Genomic DNA, 11653 nt, shown 5'->3' on the forward strand with positions numbered 1-11653 from the left:
CTATGTCTTGTTTAAATCTAGAAAAAACTAGAAGTGTCATTTATGACCCATCTATTAAATTTAATGAGACTTGGAGACCATTTATTAAATATTTCCACATGATGTAATTTGACCCTTTCCAAATCTATTTTGTGATTTCAATACATGGGGAGAGGAGTGGAAGTGGCAACACTATTGGTTTTATCTGAGGTATCATAATAGCCCTTTCTTTTTCTTTTCCTTAGTTTTCTTTTAGTTTGGGTAGATTAGTTTTTTTTCTAATGGGATATATATATTTTTTTCTTTTTCTGTTTTTTTAATGATTTTTTATATTTTTATATATACTTTTTATATATTCTATTGCTAATTTGTGAGATTTTGGGAGATTTACTAACTATGTGTTACTTGACTGTATACTTGTATAAAACAATTATTATTAATTAATACAATCCCAATCACTCCGTACTTATTTTTTGTAATGTGTATGATATTGAAATTAATAAAAAGATTGAAAAAGAATGAAAAGAAGATCAGTATTCAGTACAATCAAAGAGTGCCTTTCTGTTATGATTCCGGGGTCACCCCAAAGCTATGAATCTCTCACATTAACAGTATTCCCCAGATTGTACAAGAAACAATGGCAATGATGAAATGGCCAGTGACCGTAAACTCAATACTGTAAATCCAAAATACATAGCAAGCACAAGTTTGATTCCAAAATATAGTCTTCGTGTAAATAACTACTTCTTATGTCATCTCCTAGGATTTACACCAAGACCTAAGTTAGCAAGTGCAAGATGAACCCATTATAATCATTAACTATTATTAATAATTTTCAATGTAATTTTCATTAAAATGTAATTTGCCTCTACAAAATAAAATAAATATATGGCTATTTTGACAGTTACGTTCCATTATTTCCATGTCTACCTTCTCCAAACCAAGTTTTGAGAAGGTCTTTACTTTGGATAAGAACATGCTCTAATCATGAATTCAACATACCAGTTACTTAATACAAAGAGATTCGTATCAAAATGGAATGTACATTTTATTTGAAACACAAATAAAATATCATGTTTGAACATTTACTACCAAAGACTAAATGCACAATACTGCCTACCTTCTTCCCTTTTGCCTTGTCTATAATGATTCCTTCTTGAGCTTCAGAAGGTTTCTCTTCCTCCTCTTCCTCTTCTGGGAACTGAGGTGGGTAACCATATAATTCCAGCTCTCGCTTCAGTTTGTCAGCACAAGCCTAGAAATAAATTCATAAATGCAAGGAAGAGTTGCTCATAAATTGAGTTGGTATCCAGGTGACACTTCAATTTTGTGAGTCAGTTTTAGAAATTCACAGCCAAATTAGAAGTTGGTTTAGGTTTTCAAGTGGAATACAGTCATTCTCTACACTTTTATTTTGGTTTAAACATCGCAAATCCGCCAGCCATATAGTGGCATCCACACAGAACTTTGAGACGAGTGATCCTGGGTTTAAATCCGGCCAACTCCTTGCACACTCTCCATCCATGCTGGGTTGAACGTTTTGCTAGCAAAAACTCTAAGTACAGGCTATTACACAGTCATAGGATGGGCACTTCAGATCCAAAATCAATTTATTCCATTTCGTAAGGGACACACTGACCATAAGCTATTTCTTCCAAGCCAAATCAATAGTCATTAGGGACTTCCTACCCATAAAAGAGAAATTTCAATTCAAAACAAAGTTTATATCCATAAGCTACGTTAGGAACCCAAACCAATTATCTGTTTCGGAGTTTCTCTTTTGGGAATACAAGTGTGGCATAAAGGCTCACATCTAGATGGATCCAAGGTAGGGGACTCATACTGATAAATTAGAATGAATACCCTACGCTAGTGAATGCAGAAAAAAAATCTAGCCAATTTCACCATTCCAATGAAGTGAAGAGTGAATGCAGGGTTGGGTTCAGCTGTGTACTTCACCCCCAATATATAGCTTAATGTTGGGTGCTGCACTCGTATATCAATGATCTTTAATTGGCCAACAGATTGTTGTCAACAATTGTTACGAGTACCTGAGACTGCTGAAGTGTTTCAGAAGGTGATAGAGGAAAAAAAAATGAGGAAATTGAGAGATTAAAACTAGACTGAAGCAGTTAGCTCTGTCTAGCTAGTGAACATACCTGTCACATGCATTCTTCTTTTGTTTTTAATGGAATATAATCTGATGGTTCCTTAAGGTTGTTACAGCCAGATGTGGTAATGGGGACAACCTCCCACCACCCATTAAGTTCTCCAAATGGAGTGTGACTCAAATAGTCTTGACAACCAAGTCTAGCTTCTGGCCTTCACGTGTGGCTTAGCTACTAAGCCTGGTGGAACTGTTTCTACTGACAGGAGAGGGACAAAGGCAGGTACTGGTGCCTTAAAGGTGGGAGGAGAAGATGGTGGCGCGCCTGCGTGCGTGCAGCCCTCCAGTGAAAAATGATATCGTATCTGTTAAGTAGGGGCCGTGGACAATTCTGATTTGATGGAGAATGGATGTGAAAGCACAGAGGAACATCTGGAGAAATTTCTGAAACGCCCGTTCGCTACTGTCGTTACTGTGTGGTTGGGAATCTTTCGGAGAGTAGGCCTCAAAATCCCTGGCCTTGCTGGCTTTTGGCGACCGAGAAGGAGGTCGAATCGTTCGGACAGAGATGGCGCTCAGTACTCAGTGTCGGAGAGCTGATCAGAGCTCGAAGTTTTCGGATGACTCAGAGTCAGATTGTAGTTGGCATGGCAGGGAGAGTTTTTCTTCCTTCTCCCATCTGCGTGAGATGTGGGACATTTGAGAGACTTTGAACTTTTACTGTGCTCATGGACTTCTTCATCAGGTTATGGTATTGTTGCACTGTTGTAACTATATGTTATAATTATGTGGTTTTGTCAGTTTTTTCAGTCCTGGTCTGTCCTGTGTTTTGTGATATCACACCAGGGAAATAATGTATCATTTCTTCATGCATGCATTACTAAATGACAATAAAAGAGGATTACGTGTCTTCATAATCTAAAACCAGTCGCTTCGGGCAGACGGCACAAGTCAGCCATGATTGGCAGCTTATCTAGGAGAAGGAAAACTCTGATCTCAAACCTCCACTGCCTTGCGGCTATACCCACTCATGGGGAAGGCTTCAGGAGTAAATCCCGCGGGAAAAATCCTCAGCTGGAGTCCCCAAGTCCTACATTGAGTTCAATGCTGACTGACAATTCCTACGACACCACTGCATCAGTCTCTGCCAGTCCTTTGGGTTCATCAGATGAGTAGAGAGGGGGAGCTTGAAACATAGGCAACAGCTTGCTTTCCATATCATAATGCCTTGGCTTGCGCATCTAGACAGCTAGGGCACAATTTCCATGGTCAACTCTGACTGACGGAGGCCTCAGATAATGTGATATGACTAACTTTCACTTTAAGCTCACTTAACCTGCTTTTCATCATCAACTGGAATTCAAACTATATTTTTTGTGAAGCTTAAAATAATAAACAGAATAACTTCAGCAGTGAGGCAATTGATCATCTCCATTTTCTTCCTCTGATGTCACTTGGGTGGTCAAAGCAAGGATGGACTACTGACAATTACTTTCTTACCTATTGAATTGTAGCCAGAAAACAACTTGTCCTTTGTTTTTCCCCTCCCTCTGTGTTTCATCACCATGCTTCTGCTCTGCTGGTTCCACAAAATCAGAGGGTAGAGTAAAGTCAAGATGGTGCTAAACAGCGTCTCCTTTCCTTGCATCTTCGGAAACAGCTCTATTTCTATCTTTGATATCTCTTTCTTTTCTTTTTCAAGGTTCTTTTGAAGACCCTGACCTGAAGTTATATTCTGACTTTGGTTCTTTGCGGGAGTGGGACCCGCTCTCAGGGCCTCACAACCGGCGGCTTTTTAATATCCCAAGGACGCGGCCTGGAAGTCTATTAGGGAGGGAGACAGCCTGTGGTATGTCAAATAACGGGGTTGGGGGGGTCGTTGCCATGCTGTTGCTTGTGTGTGGGAGAGGGGAGCTGGGGGGGTGGGCTTTGGGGTTCTAACCCGTTTAACTATAATTCATTCTTTGGGTTTTCGCGGATGTTTGCAAAAAAAGAAATTCAGGATGTATATTGCATACATTCCTCTGACATTAAATGTACCTATTGAACATATCTACTGACTAGACTCGGGTTACTCTCACCGATACTTTCCTTATTCCCTCTACTATTTCTCATTCATTTCACACCATGGCTGACATACTGTATTTCATGTGTGGAAATCTCCTCCAGCAAAATATTAAGAATACTCGTAACAATTCCTCTCATATTTCAAAGACTTACAGTTAGAGTTAGTGAGGATGCTATGTAGGTGTCGGAAGTTTGACCACACTTGCGCAGCGCAACCTTCGCTGATTTTATTTGATGCAAAATGGTGGTGTTTTGCTGTATGTTTCAATGTACTTGTGACACATAAAGCTAATTTTTCAAATAGCTCTATAAAACCATGTTTATTTACAAATACAAGGAAGTTTGAAGATGCTGGAAATCCAAAGCAACACATACAAAATACTGGAGGAACTCAGCAGGTTCCATATGATGTTTCCATAGGCAGCATCTATGGAAAGGAATAGATAGCTGATGTTTTGGGCCAAGACCCTTCCTCAGGACTGAAAAGAAAGGGGTAAGATGTCAGAATAAAAAGGTGGAGGGAGCTGGAAGGATATAGGTAAAGTCAGGTGGGTGGGGAACGTCAAAGGATGGAGGAGATGGAATCTGATAAGAGAGGAGAGTGGACCATAGGGGACCCAAGAGGAAGTAATAGGCAGATGAAAAGAGATAAAAGGTCAGAGTGGGAAAGGGGAGGTGGGGGGAAAATTTGTTTATTGGAAGGAGAAATTGACATTCATGCCATCAGGTTGGAGGCGACCCAGGCAGAATGTAAGGCTTTCCTCCTCCACCCTGAGGGTGTCCTCATCTTGGCACAAGATGAAGCCGGAACGGGAATGGGAATTGGAATTAAAATGTTTGACCACCAGGAAGTCCTGCTTGTGGCGGATAGTGAAGTGGTTCTCTAATTTACAAAGGGTCTCACCAATGTAGGGGAGGCCTCATCGGGAGCACTGGACAAAATAGATGACCCCAGCAGATCCGCAGGTGAAGTGCTGCCTCGCCTAGAAGGACTGCTTGGGCCCAGGTGCCTGTTTGTTTATGTCGCTTAGGAGCACCAAAGATGATTTGGGATGCTGAAAAGTGTTAAATAAATGAATGTGCTTTAAACTCATATTGTAATGTACAAAAATCAGATAGCTTAATACAGCATTAACTGATAAAGAGTGATGGCTAATCGTTAAAAAATATACCAACCTTAATGGGCATACCAGTGCAATGCAGTCCAAAAGGAAACAAACATCTTTTCCCCTTTAAATGTTGAAATCCTACAGCAAACTGGTAATGGGAGATAGGGAAATAAAGAAATGAATGTTTATGAAAACATCGTCTTATCTTTTCAGTAAATTTAAGTGTTTTCTATCTTTATTTTTAAAATTTTATCAATTTAATGGTTTGATATCTTGCTCCTATTGGCAAGTCCTTTCATTTCTTTTACCAAAAATTTCATGTTCTCTGCCCCTGAAGAAGTAAAATTTACTTGAAAATATTCATTCCGACAATTTGCTTAATTACACTGGTGTATACTGTCACTCCAACACAGCCACATAGTAATGCCTGGACTCCTCGTGGCATTACCCAGAAGCAAAAAATAGATAACGTATCAACAAGTAGATAATTTCTTTAATTCCAATTTCATGCAAACAAGAAAGTAATGGAATCAAAAGACCACAAACATTACTGTGTACTTCTATCATATATGCCAGCTTCCAGCATATTTTATATTTTAATCCTATAATTTAAATGGCAATTATCATCTGCCTACCTTCTGCTCAGCAATAGCAGGACAAATCCAACAACGATTTAATCACCCACTCTGTCAACTCTCAATCATCAAAGTGATGAATGTTGTTGCTGACAATGCTAAAAACATTACTTACTTCCCAATAATCTACTCCCCAATGCCTAGTTTGGATTTTAGTTGGACCACTTGGCTTCAGGTCTCAATTCAGCCTTGGTCCAAAGACTGAACTCCAAGAGTGGAGTTCAGGTGAGTGCTTTTGTATCAAGCACATTTGGCTGGGTGAGGCATCAAGGCAACCTGGTAAAACTTGTTAATAGGCAAAGGTGAAAACATTACAGTGGTTGAAATCAAACCTCATACAAAGAAATATAGCTCTGATTATTCAAGATCAATTAACTCTGGACAATTATTGCAGTATTACTTCAGGTACATGTCCTTAGCCCAACTGCCTTCAGCTCCTTTGTCATAATGTCATAAATGAGGGTTTTCACTTGTGATTGCACTATGTTCAATTACAGTTGCATTTCTTCAGCAAATGCCTGTAAGCAGTAAAACATTCCAGCATAGGCTGATAAGTGGCCGATAACAACTGTACCACAGAAGTGTTAGCCCATGATCATTTCCAACTAGGGTCTACATCTTTCAACATTAGTAATGGGGAGAGTCACAATTGATCAGAAACTGAACTACACCAGCCATATAAATACCTTGGTCAAGATTTGTATATCCTGTATTGAATGACACCCCACAAAATATTTCCCCAAGTTACATGGCAAACCAGAAGTGTTACAGAATACTCTCCACTTCTCAAGATCAATACAGCTCCAACAACTTGTAAAAAGTGCAGCAACTTTTCAAAACCAAACAGCCAGCTTGACTGACGGTTAATCACATCCTAAACATTCACCCCCCCCGCCCCCACTATCTCCTACAGCTGCATCCTCTCCCACCAAGAACGAGAGCAACAAGTGCATGAAGCACCACTTCCTGCAGGCTTCACTTGAAAGTCCCACATCAACCAGACTTGCAAATATTCTGCTGATTCCTCACCATCGGTATCCAAATCCTGAAACCCCTTTGGGTAATGCAATGTGGGAGTACATTCAGCAGAAGAGATACAGAAATTCAAAATGGCAATTCTCAAGGACAACTCTAGCCTTGCTGGCATCAGCCAAAACCAAAACATGAAATAAAAATTACTGAATATTGAGCAAATTATAGGATTTGGGGTTAATGGTGAAAAGTGGCAGTTAAAGAACATCTTTAATCTTAATGAAATTATAGAAAAGGCACACAGAGAACCAAATGGACGAAGTCTGTTTCTATTTAGTATGGTTTGTTTTTACAGCATAGCTGTCCTCATTTACTGGTATTCTGAACATTTTTTACTTACTTGGAGGAAAACATCAAGTATTATTTCTGCAGATCAACCACAAAGCTTTGTAGTCCTGTTTAGTTGTAGTAAAGTACTTCAAATAAGTTACATCAATGCACCACAGGAAATAAAACAGGACTACAAAGCTTCACGAGGAAATCTGCAGATGCTGGAAATTCAAGCAACTCACACAAAAAATGCTGGTGAACGCAGCAGGCCAGGCAGCATCTATAGGAAGAGGTACAATCGACGTTTCAGGCCGAGACCCATCGTCAGGACTAACTGAAAGAAGAGATAGTAAGAGATTTGAAAGTGGGAGGGGGAGGAGGGGGGGTCTTACTATCTCTTCTTTCGGTTAGTCCTGACAAAGGGTCTCGGCCCAAAACGTCCACTGTACCTCTTCTTATAGATGCTGCCTGGCCTGCTGTGTTCACCAGCATTTTTTGTGTGTGTTACTACAAAACTTTTTTTTATTGTATATTATGCATACTTTTTTTATCTGGAAACAAAATTAAGAAGATGAATTCATATACAATTTCACAATAACAAGAAGGGAAATATATATCATACCTCACATTTAGACAAAGAAAAAGTGTGTCCAAGATGGAGACGTCCATTCATGTACGGGTAGGGAAAGGTGACAAAATACTTTGGCTTGCTGTAACCATTTAAAATAAATAGATTTAGAATATATAATTGTTAACACTCCACACAAACAAGAGAATGAATGACAGCATAAGATGCAATGTCTGGAAACTAAATGCCCCATATTTTGAATATAAAAGGCTGGAATCAATTCTCACACATAAAAGTGGAACTGACTGAGTCTACCTGAGACACCTTTTGTTAAAATAAGTGAAAATAATGGTCTGAGGTTGCAACTAAATATCAACATCACTTTTAACCCTCACCTGGTCACGATGAAATTTGTGATCAAGGAAATCTATACCTAATGTACAGTAACTTTGAACATGATCTTTACCAAACATAAAATATATACTTGAGAGCCTGTAATACTTTCTAAAACACAGAAGTTCAAAGTATAAGACAGAAATATCTAGTGACTCAGGTGGCTCTGCCAAGTTGTGAATGTCTGTAAATTTAGTAATTGCTAAAGGATAAACTATGATTGCCAACAAGGTAAACTAAAACCAAACGATTCCCTTTTATTTTTTTCTCCCTCACTCTTGCTATTCCAAGAAAACTATCACTGATATGCATTTCTACATATTAGTTATAATCCACTATCTTTCCTTGTTTCCTCTTCTTCATGAGCGGTTCAAATGTTTATTCATAACAAATTAGTTTGCACATCTCACTCATATTCAGGCATTTTCTTATATATTTTGATGCATATGAAACCTGTGAACTTATTTCAACATGCTCAGGGAAAAAAAAGGTATTAATGTACCAACATGTAATCAAATAGCATAAACACCTCACTACTGTGTATATGACTAGTATATATAAACAGGGTGTACACAGCAACTTGTGAGACCTGGCAGTGGACTCACCTTGGCCTGAAGCAGCAGATCCACGGGAATACAGCACCAACAAGATTGTTACAACCTGCATACCTTCTGAACATTGCTAAACTTAAATCATTGCATCAACTTACCCAAAGACATTATGGGGCCAGTAATACATAAGCTACTAGAGATTTTCCCCCACTTTTCTTCTAACAGCTGACATCAGAATAACAAAAACATGGCTGAAGAATGCTGCTTCCCATTGTTCCAATTTAACTGCAGGATTTGATAATGTGATTGGTGATGTGATTCAAAATAATCTTTAAAAAAGACACCAAACCTAGCTAAGCAGCAAGTCGGATCAGTCAGGCAAAAGTCAGTTTGAGCTTACCTACTCTCTGGACTCCCCGGCTCAACAGCATCAATCTCAAACAATTTATTTTCATCCCATTTTTTCTGAATGTCCTTTTCAATTCTCTTCAAGTAATCAACTTTAGCTGTTCCTTTGCGTTCCTAAGGATGTAAAAGATTTTTTAAACGGTGTCAGATGTCATTGATTTCCTATATAGAACATAGACCAGCACAGCAGAGGAAAGGACCCATCGGCCCACAATGAACTAATTTAAACTAATTACATCCGCCTGTACATAGCCCATAGGCCTCTATGCCTGTTCAAGTGTGTAAATGCCACTTAAACCTCTTTCTACTACCTCCCTTTGCAGCATGTGTCAAACATCTACAATTCTGTGTAAAAAGAAAACTGACATTAAACATAACTTTAAACTTGCCCTTCCCCATCTTAAACATTTGCTCTTTAGTATCTGGAGGGGCACTCTATACATATTAGATTATACATCCAGTTAGAATCGGATTGTCAACATCGAAGTTTTACCACTGCCTTATTTGTTGACTCATGTACCTACTGCATGGATAGATAAGCAAGTTGGGTATTTCCAGCATCTGCAGAATTCCTGTTGTTTTTGTTTAAGTTGGGTAACTGTAGCCTTAGGATCACTGCTACTCTAGAAGGCCGTTCAAGTCTCTGCAGGTTGACACAGCAGTGCAGTATCAGAGATTATGGCAAACAACAGGAATTCTGCAGATGCTGGAAATTCAAGCAACACACATCAAAGTTGCTGGTGAACGCAGCAGGCCAAGCAGCATCTGTAGGAAGAGGTGCAGTCGACGTTTCAGGCCGAGACCCTTCGTCAGGACAAGAGATTACGGCATTGTTTTAATTCTTATTTTCATGTGCCATTTTTAACTGATGCTTCCTCTTCGACATCAGATGCATATTAAAGATCCCACAGCATTATTTGGAGATGGACAAGGAGGTTTTCCTCATCTCTTAGCACATCTACTAGTACCAAACAGTTATCTAGTAAATTATCTCAGACTATGCTTTATCATATTAATCTATATTTAAACATTGATCAGAGGTGTGATGTGTTGGCTCCAGATTGCAAAACAGAAGTCCAACATAAACAATCTTTTTTTTTTAATTTGTGCATGGGATAAAACTTCACACAAATCCATTGTGGAGGTATTTATTTTGGGGTTCCATTCAGGTCAGTATTTTTAAATCCTCTCCCCAGCTTGCTTTTCTCTTCCTGCTTCCTCTTTCAAAGTCTATTAGTACATCCTTTCCTTGTGGCTTATTACAGAATAATTCAATGTCAGTTATGTTTATATATGGCTGAATAAAGGAAGGAAATGAATGAATTGCTTGTAAATGTTTCAGCAATAACATTATTACATGGAAATTCAAAAATATGCAGGAGAGCTAATGCATTTTTCAATATCCTGGGGTAATCCAAAGAATTTTTTGAAGGGTGCTTACGTCAGGGCAATATTATCTACGCAAACATTGTAACCACTGAGACAATATAAGGTCCTATAAATGATAGCACGCTAAAGTACATCAATTTATTCATAGGATGTGGGCAACACAGATCACTGATTGCCCTGATGATTGGTTGTCAATATTGCTTTAAAACTGGGAGTTAGCTTATGTTATTGTGATGCAGTTCCCTATTAGGAAAAAAAAATGTATACTGTCTTCCTGTAAGGACATTAGTGAATTGGGTGGAATTTTACAACCATGGTACGATATCTTGCTAAATTTTAGTTTTATACTTCTTTAACTAATTAAACAAACAACTGGATCTGAACTCATCTCGGTCATTCGTAGAAGCCTATGAATTACCAGTGACAGAATTAAACTGCCATTTAATCTTACTTGAATATCGATAACGAGTAAAAATGCTAATCCGGACATCATACAAAGTTTCAACACTTCTGCAAAAGTGCCATCAAACCTTTACTATTCAACAATATGCTTGCAGCAAAAGCATTACTCATCAGTTACCCATCGATACGTTAAATTTAAAAATTAAGCCAAAATGACAAATGGCCCTCAACACACAAATACCAGCACTCTAAACATGCCAACACAACACCTCCATTCCTTCCTTTCCTTTTTAGGATAATAAATTTGCCGGCGCTCAGGCTGATCAATCCGTGTTGGAAAGCGTGCACCAAATCCCAAGGAAAGTCTGGTGAGCCGAATGAACACGGCCACTGGCACACGTCAGACAGGAGTCCGAGGATCGGAGCTCCCATCCGGGCCCACACCATGAAACCTCTCACTGCAACCACCATTCACAATTCCCCCTTCGCTTCCCAGACCTCCAATACAAACAGAAGATAAATTCACAGCAATATATGGATAGCGGATACTAACGACACGGACCGTCATCGTGCTGGACACGCGGCTGACAACTTAAATCTAGTCCGCCTGCCAAAAGCTTCCCTCGGTCACCACAAACCGGCTAGCTGCGCGGACTGCGCCGGCGTGACCTGATGTGTCTGATGCTGCTGCACACTGGGAAATGTAGTTCAATATTTGGCCCCAGACATACGTAGCCTACACC

The 11653-nt window shown here is 39.2% G+C and overlaps 1 protein-coding gene across 3 annotated transcripts in view; it reads right to left on the minus strand.

Moving 5' to 3' along the window:
* The window catches only part of lars1b (leucyl-tRNA synthetase 1b), a 51093-nt gene extending 39496 nt beyond the window's left edge, over positions 1-11597 (minus strand). The window contains exons 1-5 of one of the 3 annotated variants that reach the window (XM_063053162.1): positions 11473-11597; positions 9112-9233; positions 7822-7909; positions 5330-5410; positions 1100-1234 (exon numbers count right to left, since the gene is read on the minus strand). In XM_063053162.1, the coding sequence (XP_062909232.1) occupies positions 1100-1234; positions 5330-5410; positions 7822-7909; positions 9112-9233; positions 11473-11478 (432 nt within the window). In that variant the 5' untranslated portion in view covers positions 11479-11597. Of the gene's footprint in view, positions 1-1099; positions 1235-5329; positions 5411-7821; positions 7910-9111; positions 9234-11179; positions 11416-11463 lie in introns of those variants that run through there. The other 2 variants (XM_063053160.1, XM_063053163.1) reach the window with 2 other exon arrangements.
* Between the last annotated feature and the right edge of the window lie 56 nt (positions 11598-11653).

The sequence above is a fragment of the Mobula hypostoma genome, chromosome 7, assembly GCF_963921235.1.
Source record: "Mobula hypostoma chromosome 7, sMobHyp1.1, whole genome shotgun sequence".
NCBI lineage: Eukaryota > Metazoa > Chordata > Chondrichthyes > Myliobatiformes > Myliobatidae > Mobula > Mobula hypostoma.